This window comes from Oncorhynchus kisutch, unplaced genomic scaffold (genome assembly GCF_002021735.2).
Source record: "Oncorhynchus kisutch isolate 150728-3 unplaced genomic scaffold, Okis_V2 scaffold1258, whole genome shotgun sequence".
Lineage (NCBI taxonomy): Eukaryota > Metazoa > Chordata > Actinopteri > Salmoniformes > Salmonidae > Oncorhynchus > Oncorhynchus kisutch.
In genome coordinates this window covers 25,971-44,712 of record NW_022263203.1, presented here as the reverse complement: position 1 = coordinate 44,712, position 18,742 = coordinate 25,971, and the positions used below count along the sequence as shown (strand labels likewise).

Sequence of the window (18,742 nt, the reverse complement as noted above, 5' to 3'; positions counted from 1 at the left end):
GCTTAGCTATGTGGCCCAACAGGAGGTCTGAGTCAGGTTTACTGTAGAAAAGAGTCAAATGAAAGAGGAACCATTTGGGCTGGAGGTTTATTACAGTACTCTGTCCACTCACAACCTCAGGGTTATGCTTTAAAAAAATGTGTGTGACTGTCCTTGCCTTTTAGTACTTTGTTACATGTTTTGTGTTTTTTGCAGACCCCAGGAAGAGTAGCTGCTGCCTCTGCAAAATCTAATGGGGATTCTAATAAACAAATATGCTGATTCCAAATCCAGGAAGGATACGCAGTCAGAAAGATACTTACAGGAGGCGCTCCTTATCTGATGACTAGACTGCTCTGGTAAAACTGTAGTTAACCTAGAGCAGTGGTCAACAACCTTTTCTGAGTCAAGGAAACTGCAGACACGGTGATCTGAGCTATCTGATTGGACAGCGGTTGTCCTATAGGTGCACTTGCTTTGCTATTTGGGCCTTCCTGGTAGGTGGAGTTCTACCTTCTAGGGCTGCTGAATCAAGTGCACCTACCGCCATCGGTGTGAAATGAAGAAAAAAAATAGGAAGGCAAGGCTTTATCACTGTTTTTTTTACAGAAATGTTTGGTGATCGACTAGGAATGCCTTGGAGATTGACCATTCGATCGCGATTGACCGGTTGGTGTAGAGGAGGCAGGCCAGCAACTGGAGGGTTGCTGGTTTGAATCCCTTGTCTGTCAAGAAAGATGTTTGGCTAGAAATGTTTAGCATTTCAACCATTTTCCTGCAATTCTACACTTAAAAGTGCAATATGCAGAAATACCTATTTCCTGGTTGCTAAAATTCTAGTAGTTCACCTAATTTCTGTTTGTGACTAAACAAGCAATGGTTAGTGTAGAGAATAATCTAAACCACTGTGAAATATATTTTTATTCAACAAAAAATATTGTGTTTTCAGATGTTTGAAGCATGTGTACAAAGTAATGTTTGTCAGACCATGAGACATCCCAAAAAGTCTTCTCACAAAACCGTCAGTAGTCTGAATGGTTTGGCCTACAAACTATTAGGACCCCTCTATGGAAAGATGAGACTCTCATGTTCTCCGTTTTGCTTGGGACGTCTTGGATTGGTACAGCCGATCTGCCAACCTCTGTCTATAGCCTTTTAACAGTTTTGGCTACACACTAATATGAAAGGTGGAAAGGTTAGACCTCGGTGGAAAGTTGAACACTTACATGTTGGTTGATTTTCTCTGCTCTAGGACGCTTACAAGACTCGTCTGAAGGTCCCCGGTACCAGATTTAAAAAGAATGAATGGAAGTATATATGGAGACTGTTTAGCACCCAAAAAAATGTACCAACCAGTTATTACTGGAGTACATGAAGATAAGTGAGATTTTCAGGGAAGGGGGCGTTAGAGGAGACACATCATACTCATCGTCGCCATCTCGAACACACAGGGTGCAATCAAGCGGATGACTTTTGTTAAGTCGGTGACCATCACCAAATCGAAGTGTGTTGCATTATGGGGATCAAAATGATCTGACTTTCGCCTACATGTCGACTGCATTAACTTAAACGTTTTTGCAGTTACCCTTCACCAACTTCATCCTGCAGCAATAGCCTGCATGGTGGGAGGCTCTATTGTCAACCAATCATTAGCTGTTTTTTACTCACCCAAACGTGACCAAAGACATTACTGAAACAGGAAGCAATTTTGCTATGATTCATACAGATCTATACAAATTAATGTTATGTTTCAGGCACTCTCTCACTAATTGATTGTACACTCATATGATTTAAGTTTGTGAGTGTGTGATATGGGGGTTGGAAACATGTTTATTTCCACATTATAAAGAAAAACTTTTTATAAACAACGGCAACTCTTCCATGTTGGTCTGAGCCTTGCTAGTGTCTGACTTTCGGCTTTTACAGTAGATGTCACATTGGAATTAGCGACGTAGTGTGACTCTGGGTTCACTGTCTGTACCTTTTGGTCGGTCAGATATATTAATTGTGCTACTGTTTACTTACTGAAAGACCTGAAAGAGGAGCGATATTAGAGTAATCTTATTTTTTTTAACTTTACATTGTTTTCTGTGAATGTAATATTTTATTCCTAATTTATTTATTTCAGCTCAGTGGAAAGCTTCTTTAGACCCCATTTTTTAAATTGTAATTTCCATAGTCATGTGCTCCCTCTGCTGGTACAAAACGTGATGTTGGTTCTCTGGGACCAGTAACTGTGTATGATACTGACAGTAAATTTAACTTTTACTATGGAGAACATGGAGCATTTTTTTATTTTTTTATTGTACATTTAGTACGCGCAATAGTACTGCACAATAAGCAAGAAAACAGTTCGCTAGCTACGTTACTTCATCTGCATTGCATGGCAAATATTAGCAAGGCAAGCTTACAAAATTGTACATTAACCTTGCTCCTCACATCTACCTGTTTGTTCTGCTGATAGCCCTCCCCGAAGGTAAGTTGAATTTGTTTTATTGATAATATACTGCATTTGACAGCCACTTCGAAATTGGCACAATATATTAGACCATGAGGAACATTTTAATTCAACATGATAATGTGAACTGGTTTGAAGCATCTAAGGTCCAGCCAGGGCCTGAAAATAATTAATTTAATGAATTGCTTACTATTTCTGTGAACTGTTGTATTGAATATATGTTTAAAACTATTATTTTGTGCAATGCTGGCTCCATCCAATGATTGCATCTTACTGAACTGGTATTATCCAAAAACGACTATCTTTGAGTCAGACTTTTTCCATCAAATTCGGGGTGTAGCCATGGGCTCCTCCTTTTCCTCCCAACTATGCAAACCTGTATGTGGGACAATTTTAGGAAGATGGAAAAGAGACATAGATGCTGTCTTTGTGCTCTGGGAAGGAAGTCAGCAGGAACTAAATAAATTCCAAACTCTATTAAACAAGAGCCCCGAATACCTCATTCACCATGCAGACTGATGAGAGAAAAATAAACTACCTGGACTTATGGATCATCAAAGAGAAGGATGCATTACACACAGACTTCTACACAAAGCCCACAGACTTCTACACAAAGCCCACAGACCACAATCCCCTGCTATGTGCGGACAGTATCCTTCCCCTCTATAATGGTCTACCATACAGTCAGTTGTGCAGGGTTAAACACATCTGTGGCCACCAGACAGATTGACAGCAATAAAATGGATTTCCATTGATAATTTTTGTGTGATTTTGTTGTCAGCACATTCAACTATGTAAAGAAAAAAGTATTTAATAAGAATATTCAATTCATTCAGATCTAGGATGTTATTTTAGTGTTCCCTTTATTTTTTGGAGCAGTGTATATTCAATATGCTAAAAACTATTGTTTTTGTAACAGTTTCACTCAATTCATTCTAATTAACTTAATTAATATCACACACTCTTCACTTTTGTCATTGGTTGCACTAATTGCACTGTTTGTCTATGTAACCTGATTCAAGCATTCATGACATTACCCTGAAAAAGGCACAGTGATGCCGAAACATTGGTGATTTGCCCAATAAATGTATGTATGTATGGAGTGTGCAACAAAAAAAAATTATAGCTTAAAGTTTATTCGCCGTTAGTCAGCACCTACATAACTTAACTTTCTCTGGGTGTGCGCTAGCTCATGTTTTTTTAAATTCACCTTTAATAATTCAACACATGAACCCATACTGCAGTCAGTTTAAAAGCCCCTTCATTCATAACTTCCTCCTACTGTACCTAGACTATATTATAGACTAGTTCTGTACTCCCCCTTCTGGCCATTCTGAGTACTACACCACTATTGTATAAAATCTAATTGTATTTGTCACATGCTTCGTAGACAACAGGTGTAGACTAACAATGAAATGCTTACTTAAAGGTCTTTTTCCAACAGTGCAGTTTAAGATAAGATTAATAAATAAATAAAAAAGAATAGTGACGCAAGAAATAAATCCACAGTGAATAACAGGAGTACCACAACAGTCAATGTGCAGGGTACAAGGTATTGGGGTAAAGTGACTAGGCAACAGGATAGATAGTAGCAGCAGTGTGTGTTGGGATGTCAGTGTAAGTATGTGACTGTGGGTGGAGTCCTGTGTGTTTGTGTGTATCCTGTGTGTGTGTGTGTGTGTGTGTGTGTTGTAGTAGTTTTAAGTCATGTGTAACTCTCTTTATGCAGGGCTCTCTCATCTGGTGAGAACACAGCAGGTTGTCACAGCAACCCTGGGAGAAGATGCAGTCTTAAACTGTGAACTCATGAAACCCAAAGACGTGCTGCAAGTCACCTGAAAAATAATGACACGGGGCAAAATGTGAACATTGGCTCCTATAGCAAACGATGTGGACCAGTAGTCAACCCACCTTTTCAGAGGAACGTGGAGTTTGAAGACGAGGGACTGCAGAACTGCTCTATCGTCATCAGAGGAGTGTCAAGAGGAGACGAGTCCTGCTACAAGTGTCTGTTTAACACCTTTCCAGATGGACCTATCAGTGTCAGGACCTGCCTCCATGTAAATGGTAAAAATCACATTACATTAGGTTGGGGAAGAGGGGATTGAAGGGACACTACCACTCCAAGGTCTAGCGTAAGTTTGTCAGATGTTTTCAGACCTTTTAAACATAGATTTCAGCTGAGATAAGGCCATCTGGTTTGAAGATTCAGCTATTTGCCAGACTCCCAAATCAATGGAGAAGATAAGCAGATCTGCTGTGCTCATCTTTTCCATCCATTTGGGGTTCAGGCATATAATGTGGATTAATCTTAACATAAGGCTACTTTTGAGGTCTTCAACAATGTGTAATATCCCTTTAACACTGGAACAATGTGTAATATCCCTTTAACACAGGAGCAATGTGTAATATCCCTTTAACACAGGAGCAATGTGTAATATCCCTTTAACACAGGAGCAATGTGTAATATCCCTTTAACACAGGAGCAATGTGTAATATCCCTTTAACACAGGAGCAATGTGTAATATCCCTTTAACACAGGAGCAATGTGTAATATCCCTTTAACACAGGAGCAATGTGTAATATCCCTTTAACACAGGAGCAATGTGTAATATCCCTTTAACACAGGAGCAATGTGTAATATCCCTTTAACACAGGAGCAATGTGTAATATCCCTTTAACACAGGAGCAATGTGTAATATCCCTTTAACACAGGAGCAATGTGTAATATCCCTTTAACACAGGAGCAATGTGTAATATCCCTTTAACACAGGAGCAATGTGTAATATCCCTTTAACACAGGAGCAATGTGTAATATCCCTTTAACACAGGAGCAATGTGTAATATCCCTTTAACACAGGAGCAATGTGTAAATATCCCTTTAACACAGGAACAATTTGACCATGTGATGTGCATGAAAACATCATAGTATTTACATTCACTGTGAACTGTGTTTATTGTTGTTCTATAGAGCTGTATGGACCCTCACTCCTCATCACACAAACCAACAACAGTCACACCACTCTGTCCTGTTCTGCTACTGGATGACCTGTTCCTATAGTAACCTGGGAAGACACAGACATTCTAGAAAATTCCACAATGGCCAATGTCACCCATCTCAATGGAACTAACACGGTCACCATAACTTCTACGCTGGCAGCATTCAGTCTACCTGACAAAGACACCAGGGTTGGCTGTATGGTGTCACTGTTCTCTGGAGGTGTCACCAAGAACGTATCCATGGTTATTCCAGCTAGAACTCATGCTTCATTTCCTGGTGAGAAATGGTTCTGTACATGCCTACAGTAACAATCAACATGCTGGTGTCATTCTGAAGCACTGTCTCTGTATGTTCTGTGCTAGGTGTACCTGAGGTCACTGATGGTGACAGGATCAGAGGTCAGTCATTAATCTATTGACCACAACTAATCTCTGACACTCTTATCTGTGAATTGTACCATTCTCATCTTGTCATCTTTCACATGTAACCCAACAGGGATTGGTGCAGTGATGGGTTCACTGTGTTTCGTTGCTGTGGCACTGTGGGGGTGCTGTGGCACTGTGGTGCAAACTGAGAAATACAACAAGGTAAGTTTTACTGTTCAGAGGACAAAGACAAAATACAGTATTCATTTGACGTTGTTTTTGTAAGTTTGACCATCTTTAGCCCAAATCCCACAGCCAATGACAGAGAACAGGAAGAACTATCAACACTCAACCCTCAACATGACCCTGAAATCCAGAGGTCTAATCTAACACATATTCAAATGAGTTGCATTCCTGCATTGTTGTTCTGATGTTACTCATGTCACTTACATACCTCATAAAACAAATATGTTAATTACCCTGATTTATACAGAACAATATGTTAATTACCCTGATTTATACAGAACAATATGTGACTTACCCTGATTTATACAGAACAATATGTGACTTACCCTGATTTATACAGAACAATATGTTAATTACCCTGATTTATACAGAACAATATGTTAATTACCCCGATTTATACAGAACAATATGTTAATTACCCTGATTTATACAGAACAATATGTTAATTACCCCGATTTATACAGAACAATATGTTAATTACCCTGATTTATACAGAACAATATGTTAATTACCCTGATTTATACAGAACAATATGTTAATATACCCTCTTTATAAAGAACAATATGTGAATTACCCTGATTTATACACAACAATATGTGAATTACCCTCTTTACACACAACAATATGTGAATTACCCTGATTTATACAGAACAATATGTGAATTACCCTGATTTATACAGAACAATATGTGAATTACCCTGATTTATACAGAACAATATGTTAATTACCCTCTTTACACACAACAATATGTGAATTACCCTGATTTATACAGAACAATATGTTAATTACCCTCTTTACACACAACAATATGTGAATTACCCTGATTTATACAGAACAATATGTGAATTACCCTGATTTATACAGAACAATATGTTAATTACCCTGATTTATACACACCGATATGTTAATATACCCTCTTTATACAGAACAATATGTTAATTACCCTCTTTACACACAACAATATGTGAATTACCCTGATTTATACAGAACAATATGTTAATATACCCTCTTTATAAAGAACAATATGTGAATTACCCTGATTTATACAGAACAATATGTGAATTACCCTGATTTATACAGAACAATATGTGAATTACCCTGATTTATACAGAACAATATGTTAATTACCCTCTTTACACACAACAATATGTGAATTACCCTGATTTATACAGAACAATATGTGAATTACCCTCTTTACACACAACAATATGTGAATTACCCTGATTTATACAGAACAATATGTTAATTACCCTCTTTACACACAACAATATGTGAATTACCCTGATTTATACAGAACAGTATGTGAATTACCCTGATTTATACACAACAATATGTTAATTACCCTCTTTATACACACCGATATGAAAATGTTTCTAAAGGATTACCGAGCGACTATCATACTGTCTCACACACATCTGTGTGGCTCGGAGACAGTTGAGTTGTCTTGGACAGATACTGATTAGCTGACTGAATGGTTAATGACATGCATATAGTCCTGCGGGTTATTGTATAAATATGTTCATATGTAGCCTATGTAAATATATTAGCAGTTTGGTCATGAAGAAACACTAGATGTGTGTGTTTCATTCTTCAATTTTTTATACATTTAAGTGTTGTAATATTATAGCCTACACAATGTCATCATAATGTACTCTGTGGTGGGTTTTGATGTATGAATTGTCATAAATCTGCTGCTGGCAAAGCTTAAACGAATTGTCTGATTCTTCTGCCACTCGAGACCAGCCAATGTTGCGAATACCTGCCACTAGGGGTCGCTTGAATATAATTTAGGGAGAGAGGTGGTAGAGAAACGGTTTTGATAGTTTTGCAGCGCTCATGCAACATCGCCAACAGTGTACCCAATACAATTTGCTATATAGGTCCACTTGACAGTCTCTGTTCTCTGACGCCGCTCTTGTAGAGGCAGAACGCATCACACACGATCTGTTCAGCTTTAAGACTTTTGATGCATGGATTTGATAGTCAGTGTAGAATATTGTGTTATTGCAGAGGACGGAATTAAATAAATCTCACTAACTCCATGCACTGCTCAACGGGTAAGTCTTTTTTTAACCAGTATTCATTTGTTATAGGGCCCAGTTAAAATAAAACATTGTTCTGTTTAATATGCATATAAATACGTTCATCATAACGCTGTCTATATTGCATTATTTTCTAAAGGTGGGAGAAGTCTGTAGGGTTAGCCTATACATTACGTCAGTGGTGTAAAGTAGCCTACTTAAGTAAAAACACTTTAAATTATTACTTAAGCCGTTTATTTTTGGATAACTCTACTTTATAATTATTTTTGTTTTACTTTTACTGGTAAGGCAGGACAGAATTATGATCCCGTTCACGCACCAATCAATATAACGGGTTGTCTCTTCCCTACTGCCTCGGATCTGGAGGACTCACTAAACACAAATACTGCGTTTGTCAAAGATGTCTGAGTGTTGATGTGCCCGTGACTGTCCGTAAAAAAAACAAGAATCGTGCCTTCTGGTTTACTTAATATAAGGCTTTTGATGTATAGCATTTACTTTTACTCAAGTATGACACTACTGTACACTCAAGTAGTATTTTACATGGCGACTTATTTTTACTTGCGTCCTTTTCTATTAAAACCTCTTTACGTTTACTCAAGTATTTAGTACTTTCCCACCACAGCATTACGTTAATAATATTGTTATAACAATTGTTTATATCATGTTTATATATTTTTGTATCCCAGTGCAGTTTTTAATCAAGGATTATGACAAATATAGCATCATATTGAAGTTGGATGACATTGTATTTTGTGCAATTGCCTTTTTTGACTAGGATCAACTTTTAGCCTACATATTGCTAGTAGGCTTATCTCAACCTTTTATTGAATTAATATCCTCAATGTATCACCTTATATGCTCAAAAGACCCCCTCACCCCCACCCTTCCCCTCCAAAACAATGTCCTATTATAGTCAAATAGCCTAATCATGGTATTGCATGGTAGTGAATCCATCAACAGAACAATTACAGAAACCCCATAGGTTGGTACATCAGCTGAACAAGCCTTAACAGGCTCTGAAATCCTCATGTCTATATATTTAAAAAAAAAATATTTCACCTTTATTTAACCAGGTAGGCTAGTTGAGAACAAGTTCTCATTTGCAACTGCGACCTGGCCAAGATAAAGCATAGCAGTGTGAACAGACAACACAGAGTTACACATGGAGTAAACAATTAACAAGTCAATAACACAGTAGAAAAAAAAGGGGAGTCTATATACATTGTGTGCAAAAGGCATGAGGAGGTAGGCGAATAATTACAATTTTGCAGATTAATAACACTGGAGTGATAAATGATCAGATGGTCATGTACAGGTAGAGATATTGGTGTGCAAAAGAGCAGAAAAGTAAATAAATAAAAACAATATGGGGATGAGGTAGGTAAAAATGGGTGGGCTATTTACCGCTAGACTATGTACAGCTGCAGCGATCGGTTAACTGCTCATGCCTTCATTGAATCAAGTCTGATATAATGATATAGAATGTCTGGACTCCCCAGTCTTTGATTTGGACATTAAGGAATCCACACACCTTGTTACTGAGAACTAAACAAACAGCTGTTGAAGATGTTAACGCTCTGCACACACATGCACACTGTTTGGCCCCTGAGGACCAGTGTGCTCTAACGTGTCCTATTCTTGTATAGGCCTACTGCCTGTGAAAGGCCAGGTTTTCCTTTACTCTGTGGCAATGAGGTTGACTTTTAAGTTTGTTGGCTGTGCCATGCACCCTTTGATATGGAATCAGTCAAACATGGCCCAGTAATAATCTATGCTATTATATTCAGTGAAATCCAAGTCAGTTTGATACAGGAATGGAGTTTCTGTGTCATGTTTTTCAAAGAGCTGCATGAGGGGCATGGATTAGTCTGTTATGGGACTGTGGCATCTGGAAATACTGGTTGCTATGTTTACATTCACTCCATATACTATGTTTACATTCACTCCATATACTATGTTTACATTCACTCCATATACTATGTTTACATTCACTCCATATACTATGTTTACATTCACTCCATATACTATGTTTACATTCACTCCATATACTATGTTTACATTCACTCCATATACTATGTTTACATTCACTCCATATGCTATGTTTACATTCACTCCATATACTATGTTTACATTCACTCCATATACTATGTTTACATTCACTCCATATGCTATGTTTACATTCACTCCATATACTATGTTTACATTCACTCCATATACTATGTTTACATTCACTCCATATACTATGTTTACATTCACTCCATATACTATGTTTACATTCACTCCATATACTATGTTTACATTCACTCCATATACTATGTTTACATTCACTCCATATACTATGTTTTATTCACGATAAGATGTCAGAACTTAATGTGTATAGTGGAAAAAGAGAGGAGCCGTTTTAAACTTTGCCCAATGGGCAGACGGCATGTTTGAACCCAGACGGTTTATGTCGTAAAAGACCCAATGAACTGCCTATAAAAGACTGGTGGGTTCGCTCTGATCTGGTCGTGTGGCTTTTATCAGTTTCTTTTTCATTGTCTAAGTGGAGGTTGCCTCTGTAGCTGATCTGAGATCAGTTTGGATATGTACCTCCACAGGAGAAGGGATAATCATTGTGGTTGTGTAAACTGGTCCTAAATCAGCTCTTAGGGACACCCTCTCCCTGGAGGGCTGTTTCTCCTTGCTTTGTCACAACCTCCCACTGGCTCTCTTAAACAAGTGGATTTCCCGGCAACGCAGACACTGGAGCATAACCACAAGTGTTTTTTATAGCCGCTGAACCACGCTGAGCTTGGCTGGCAGACCTCTAAGCCCATGCCCAGACAGACAGTGCTTTACAGTAGGCCTGAATCCTCTAGGCTGCTGTATGTGTACATCCACCATGCTCCATCATGGCTAGTACTGGCTGTTAGGGTGGTTCCTCTGTTTCTCCTGTCGTGGACTCATCTTGCGTCGTTCACAGATTTTTGCTCCTGGTTTGATTGCACAAACTTGTTTTTTTGAGACCGGGGGCTGGTGCATTGCAGACATCAAAGCAGCACAGCTGGCCTTCTGTTTGCCAGGTGATTACAGTCCCAGTGGGTAGGAGTGCAGCACAGCTGGCCTTCTGTTTGCCAGGTGATTACAGTCCCAGTGGGTAGGAGTGCAGCACAGGGGTTAAGACCTATAATCTGACAGAACTGATGAATATGCTGGTGTTGTTGATCTGTTGAGTCAATCCCCATGGCGATAGCCCCTCAGACTAACAACACTGTTTGTGTCACTTAGCGTAACCAACCTGGTGCGGTGCAATGCTACTGAAAATAAGCTCCACTTGATTAGAGCTACCGAGCCATTATCCAGTTTAGTTTTCATCCACTAAGCAGAGTGTTAGAATGCTACAGTACATCAAAGGTTCGAATGCAATGTTATACAGTGGCAAGAAAAAGGGTTCAAATACTTTTTCTTATCTGGATTAGATCTGATCTTCATCTAAATCACAGCAACAGAGACAGTCTGCTTAAACTAATAACACACCAATTATTGTATTTTTCTTGTCCATACTGAAAACATAATTTAAACATTCACAGTATAGGTTGGAAAAAGTATGTGAACCCCTAGGCTAATGACTTCTCCAAAAGATAATTGGAGTCAGGAGTCAGCTAACCTGGAGTCCAATCAATGAGACGAGATTGGAGATATTGGTTAGAGCTGCCCTGCCCTATAAAAACACTCACAAAATTTGAGTTTGCGATTCACAAGAAGCATTGCCTGATGGGAACCATGTCTCGAACAAGAGAGATCTCAGAAGACCTATAATTGTTGACTTGCATAAAGCTGGAAAGGGTTCCAAAAGTATCTCTAAAAGCCTTGATGTTCATCAGTCCACAGTAAGATAAATTGTCTAGAAGTGGAGAAAGTTCAGCACTGTTGCTACTCTCCCCAGGAGTGGCCGTCCTGCAAAGATGACTGCAAGAGCACAGAGCAGAATGCTCAATGAGGTTAAGAAGAATTCTAGAGTGTCATCTAAAGACTTACAGAAATCTCTGGAACATGCTAACTTCTCTGTTGACGAGTCTACGATACATAAAACACTAAACAAGAATGGTGTTCATGGGAGGACACCACGGAAGAAGCCACCGCTGTCCCCCAAAAATATTGCTGCACATGTGAAGTTTGCAAAAGTGCACCTGGATGTTCCACAGCGCTTCTGACAAGATATTATGTGGACAGATTAAACTAAAGTTGAGTTGTTTGGAAGGAACACACACCACTGTATGGGAAAAAAAGGCACAGCACACCAACATCAAAACCTCCTCCCAACTGTAAAGTATGGTGGAGGCAGCATCATTGTTTGGGGCTGCTTTGCTGCCTCGGGGCCTAGACAGCTTGCTATCATCAACGGAAAAATGAATTCCCAAGTTTATCAAGACATTTTGCAGGAGAATGTAAGGCTTTCCGCCAATTGAAGCTCAACAGAAGTTGGGTGATGCAACAGGACAACGACACAAAACACAGAAGTAAATCAACAACAGAATGGCTTCAATAGAAGAAAATAGGACTTCTGGAGCGGCCCAGTCAGAGTCCTGACCTCAACCCGAATGAGAGTCTATGGCATGACCTCAAATGAGCGGTTCACACCAGACATCCCAAGAATATTGCTGAACTGAAACAGTTTTGTAAAGAGGAATGGTCCAAAATTCCTCCTGACCGTTGTGCAGGTCTGATCCTCAACTACAGAAAACGTTTGGTTGAGGTTATTGCTGCCAAAGGAGGGTCAACCAGATATTAAATCCAAGGGTTCACATACTTTTCCCACCCTGCACTGTGAATGCACTACACTCATGAATGAAAGACATGAAAACGTATCATTATTACATTTTAGTTTAAGCAGAATGTGTTTGTCTATTGTTGTCTATTGTTGTGACTTAGATGAAGATCAGATGAAATTGTTTATTTTATGACCAATGTATTCAGAAATCCAGGTGATTCCAAAGGGTTCACATACTTTTTTTCTTGCCACTGTAGGTTATAATGCTCTGTTATAATTGGTTATAATGCTGAATAGAGGGTTACAATGTTGAGAGAGTTGTGTCCTCCTCTGGTTCCTAGATCCAGCTACAGGAGTCCGTCTGCCAGTAAGATGAGGTTGCTACAACACTGACCGACAACACGTCTCACACACTGGATCACAGGTAGGGGGAAGTAAAAATCTGATTCAACTTTATATGCTGAAGTTCATTGTGACTGTTGGCTGTGGATGTTCCATGGTGCTATTTTTAACAGTAGTCCTGTTCTCTATCAGTAACCTGGATGCAACACACTCCTGCAGACCAAGATGTGTGTATCTGCCCTGTCTCGGCGGCTGATGCTGTGTCTGCAGCTGTTGGTGATGGTGGTTTTCAGGACACAAGGTAGCCAACACTCAACATATTTCACTACGTTACGGTAGGTTTAGGTGCCATGTTGAATCAAAAGTAGTGGATCTTCCCTTGCAGTGAGAAAGCATGTTTGACTTGGTATGTGGTCGACCACCTTAAAATAGTGAATTGTATTGAGTTTCAGTGCTTCTCGTTGGTTGACTTCCTGTCATGTATCAGGTGAGGTCATCGCCCCCTCCAGCATGACCGCTGTGGCGGGCCTCCCCTTCACGCTGGGCTGTAACGTCACCATAGCAACTGGCGACACGGTCAAGCAGGTCCGCTGGCTGAACAAACACAAGCAGGTTCTCCTGGCGTACGAGCCAGGCGAGTCGGTCAGAACCACCTCCCGCCAAGACGACGTGGAACTAACTTCCTCGCACCGCAACGTTAGCGCCATCACCATCAAGAGGGTGGGGCCTAACGACGAGGGCTGCTACCGCTGCATCTTTGACATCTACCCCAGTGGAGCACAGGAGGGAATGACCTGCCTCAGTATCGAAGGTGAGTTTGGCCTCAGTTTAAACAAGGTGGTTTGGTAAACCACGCTCATGTGATGAGTAGCATTGCCTGAGACCTGAAGACTTGCATTAGTGCCCAGAGGTAATGCATAGGCTTTAGTTCAGCATGCTCGGTCAGTCACACTAGCAAGGACTTCCAGATATACTGTAGATTCCAGGACTATGGCATGCAATAGCTTCCTTAATTTCTCCTCCTCAAATACTCTCTCTCCAGCACCAGGTGGCCTTCCTCATAGGGTTGGCACAATCCCAATTGTTACATTTTTCTAAAATAGAAAACAAATCCTCCTGTGAATTTGTTTGTAGTTCCCATGTTTTTCAGCGCAGTTGATTTGTCTGCTGATTGTGTAAGGTCATGAAAAGTCAGCATGCTCACTTGGCCCTCCCATCCCAGAATATATCAGTTGTGGATAATCAGAAACAGGAAGTGGGTTGAGGTCAGCCATACTCAACAGACCAGGGCCCCGAGACTTTCTCTGAATATAACGACCACAACAAGAGGACACCTCTAACCCTCTGTTGTATTACTGCCCCAAAATATGCGCTATATATACAGCAGTATGTGGACACCCCTTCAAATGGTTGGATTCGGCTATTTCAGCCACACCCATTTCTGACAGATGTATAAAATCGAACACACAGCCATGCAATGTCCATAGACAAACATTGGCAGTAGAATGGCCTTCCTGAAGAGCTCAGTGACTTTCAACGTGGCACCGTCATAGGATGCCACCTTTCCAACAAGTCAGTTGGTCAAATGTCTGCCTTGCTAGAGCTGCCCCAGTCAACTGTAAGTGCTGTTATTGTGAAGTGGAAATGTCTAGGAGCCACAACGGCTCAGCCACGAAGTGGTAGGCCACACAAGCTCACAGAACAGGAGTGCTGAATGCATAGCTCATAAAATTAATCTTTCCTCGGTTGTAACACTCACTACCGAGTTCTAAACTGCCTCTAGAAGCATCATCAGCAAAAGAGCTGTTCGTCAGGAGCTTCATGAAATGGGTTTCCACGGCCGAGCAGCCACACACAAGCCTAAGATCACCATGCTCAATGCCAAGTATCGGCTGGAATGGTGTAAATCTCGCGCCATGGGATTGTGGAAATGCATTCTCTGGAGTTATGAATCACGCTTCACCATCTGGCAGTCCGACAGACGAATCTGGGTTTGGCGGATGCCAGGAGAACGCTGCCTGCCCCAATACATAATGCCCGAATGCAAAAATTGGCAAAAGTTTGGGGAAGGCCCTTTCCTGTTTCAGCATGACAATGCCCCCGTGCACAAAGCGAGGTCCATACAGAAATGGTTTATCGAGATCATTATGGAAGAACTTCGGGGCGGCAGCGTAGCCTAGTGGTTAGAGTGTTGGACTAGTAACCGAAAGGTTGCAAGTTCAAATCCCCGAGCTGACAAGGTACAAATCTGTCGTTCTGCCCCTGAACAAGGCTCTTAACCCACTGTTCGTAGGCCGTCATTGTAAATAAGAATTTGTTCTTAACTGACTTGCCTAGTTAAATAAAGGTTAAAAATTATATAAAAAAATAAAAACCTTGACTGGCCTCAACTTGACTGACCTCAACCCCATCGAATACCTTTGGGATGAATTGGAACGCCTACTGCGAACCAGGCCTAAGTGCCCAACCACACTAATGCTCTTGTGGCTGAATGGATGCAAGCAAGTCCCCACAGAAATGTTCCAATATCTAGTGGAAAACCCTCCCGAAAGAGTGGAGGCTGTTATAGGGGGACCAACTCCATATTAATGCCCATGATTTTTGAATGAGATGTTCGACAAGCAAGTGTCCACATACTTTTGACTCTCAACCTTCGTCTCTCCCGAGCCCGTACGGGAGTTGTAGCGATGAGACAAGATAGTAGCTACTAACAATTGGATACCACGAAATTGGGGAGAAAAAGGGGTACAATTTAAAAGGAAAAAAAAGAAAAAAGAAAAAAAGAAATGTAAGCCTCCAAACACTTTGTCTCTCTAACCCACCACTATGAATGTGCTCCTCCCATTCCAACGCTCACCTATTGATACCTTCCTCTGTCTCCCTGTGTCTGACCCAGTCAAAGTGGGCAATGAGGGTAATAAAACAGCCATCAGCGGGAAGCTGGCCACCATGTCCTGCTGGTACGGCCTCCCAGACAGGGTACGCCAGGTCCTGTGGAGAAAGACTGCAGAGCAGGGCGACACGGCCACGTTGGCCTCCTTTGCCAAGCGAGGCCAACCCAGCATTGAGGAACCTTATCGGGGACGCATGACCCTGAACCCCTCCCTGGGAGACACACAGCTCTCCATCAGGCCGGTGAAGACGGAGGACGAGGGCTGCTACACCTGCGAGTTCCACACTTACCCAGAAGGCACCAGGAGCGCCACGGCCTGCCTCTTTGTATATGGTGTGTATGGATGGGGGTTATTAGGGGTCATTTGGAAGGTTGTATTGTTGTATTATATCTCAGGGAGTATATCCACTGAGGCTATTGCTGTAAGGAAGGTTTTAATTGATTATGGTTTTTGCTGGAATTTCCTGTTCCCAATCTTCACTGATAAAGATGTGGCTCAAAACCAGTAGCAGTCATCTACTGCCCAGCCATTCTAGTATATTTTATATTTAGTTTGTTGGAAAACGTAGCCATGTGCCCCAAGGTAGTCAGTTGTTGTGCTCATTGAAGGCCAAACAGGCCCATTGAGACTGGATGAGAGGATGTGTGTTTATGTCTATACACTCCAGGTCATTAAAGGGCCATGTGTAATCACACTGTAATCACACGGTAAACACACTGTAAACACACTGTAATCACACTGTAATCACACTGTAAAAATGTGATGATTTCCCGGATGATGTTGCCATAGTAGACATTCTAATAGTAGATTGGAAGGAATAGTAGATAGGAAGGAAGTCGTATTATAAGATGATACACTTCTCCCTGTGTGTGTGTGTGTGTGTGTGTGTGTTTCCCAGATATAGCACAGGAAAGGGAAAAGCTTTATGTAGCCGATGGGAGGAGCCAGAATGGGTCACAATGCTACTGTTTAGACCTGCTGTGGAGACACTCTATTGTACAGTTACTAAACCCAGGGCCCTTTAGGGGTGGAAGGCTATAGAGAGAGATACCCTCCTGTAGGTTTATACTCTAACCCTGGAGGATGGTATCTCTCCATGAACAGGGTTGGAGTATAAACCTACAGGAGGGTCTCTCTCCAGGAACAGGGTTGGAGTATAAACCTACAGGATGGTATCTCTCCAGGAACAGGGTTGGAGTATAAACCTACAGGATGGTATATCTCCAGGAACAGGGTTGGAGTATAAACCTACAGGAGGGTCTCTCTCCAGGAAAAGGGTTGGAGTATAAACCTACAGGATGGTATATCTCCAGGAACAGGGTTGGAGTATAAACCTACAGGAGGGTCTCTCTCCAGGAACAGGGTTGGAGTATAAACCTACAGGAGGGTCTCTCTCCAGGAACAGGGTTGGAGTATAAACCTACAGGATGGTATATCTCCAGGAACAGGGTTGGAGTATAAACCTACAGGAGGGTCTCTCTCCAGGAACAGGGTTGGAGTTTAAACCTACAGGAGGGTCTCTCCAGGAACAGGGTTGGAGTATAAACCTACAGGAGGGTCTCTCTCCAGGAACAGGGTTGGAGTTTAAACCTACAGGAGGGTCTCTCTCCAGGAACAGGGTTGGAGTATAAACCTACAGGAGGGTCTCTCCAGGAACAGGGTTGAGCTGTTTTAGTGCATTCTGCCCACTGAAATATAAGAACCACAAATGTTATGCCCCTTGGTGGCATACTGAGATAGATACAAGTATTTCACACTGGAGACTCAACATGGCCTATTGTAATGTCACAGTTATGGAATGGAAGTTATAGAATTTGACTTTGACAGAATGCCTCTTAGATGCTGTGTGGCTGTCTATGGACTATTTACAGTCCTCTTAGATGCTGTGTGGCTGTCTATGGACTGATTTACAGTCCCCTTAGATGCTGTGTGGCTGTCTATGGTCTGATTACAGTCCTCTTAGATGCTGTGTGGCTGTCTATGGACTGATTACAGTCCTCTTAGATGCTGTGTGGCTGTCTATGGACTGATTACAGTCCTCTTAGATGCTGTGTGGCTGTCTATGGACTGATTACAGTCCTCTTAGATGCTGTGTGGCTGTCTATGGACTGATTACAGTCCTCTTAGATGCTGTGTGGCTGTCTATGGACTGATTACAGTCCTCTTAGATGCTGTGTGGCTGTCTATGGACTGATTACAGTCCTCTTAGATGCTGTGTGGCTGTCTATGGACTGATTACAGTCCTCTTAGATGCTGTGTGGCTGTCTATGGACTGATTACAGTCCTCTTAGATGCTGTGTGGCTGTCTATGGACTGATTACACTCCTCTTAGATGCTGTGTATGTACAAGTATTTCACACTGGAGACTCAACATGGCCTATTGTAATTTCACAGTTATGGAATGGAAGTTATAGAATTAGACTTTGACAGAATGCCTCTTAGATGCTGTGTGGCTGTCTATGGACTGATTACAGTCCTCTTAGATGCTGTGTGGCTGTCTATGGACTGATTACAGTCCTCTTAGATGCTGTGTGGCTGTCTATGGACTGATTACAGTCCTCTTAGATGCTGTGTGGCTGTCTATGGACTGATTACAGTCCTCTTAAATGCTGTGTGGCTGTCTATGGACTGATTACAGTCCTCTTAGATGCTGTGTGGC

At 41.2% G+C, this 18,742-nt stretch overlaps 1 protein-coding gene across 1 annotated transcript in view; it reads left to right on the top strand.

Moving 5' to 3' along the window:
- The first annotated feature begins 7,874 nt into the window (after positions 1-7,874).
- Positions 7,875-18,742, top strand: part of LOC109876622 (OX-2 membrane glycoprotein-like) — a 30,096-nt gene continuing 19,228 nt past the window's right edge. The window contains exons 1-5 of the mRNA XM_031818102.1: positions 7,875-8,106; positions 13,189-13,271; positions 13,382-13,490; positions 13,677-14,000; positions 16,086-16,415. Coding sequence (XP_031673962.1) covers positions 13,415-13,490; positions 13,677-14,000; positions 16,086-16,415 — 730 coding nt within the window. The 5' untranslated portion in view covers positions 7,875-8,106; positions 13,189-13,271; positions 13,382-13,414. The remainder of the gene's footprint in view (positions 8,107-13,188; positions 13,272-13,381; positions 13,491-13,676; positions 14,001-16,085; positions 16,416-18,742) is intronic.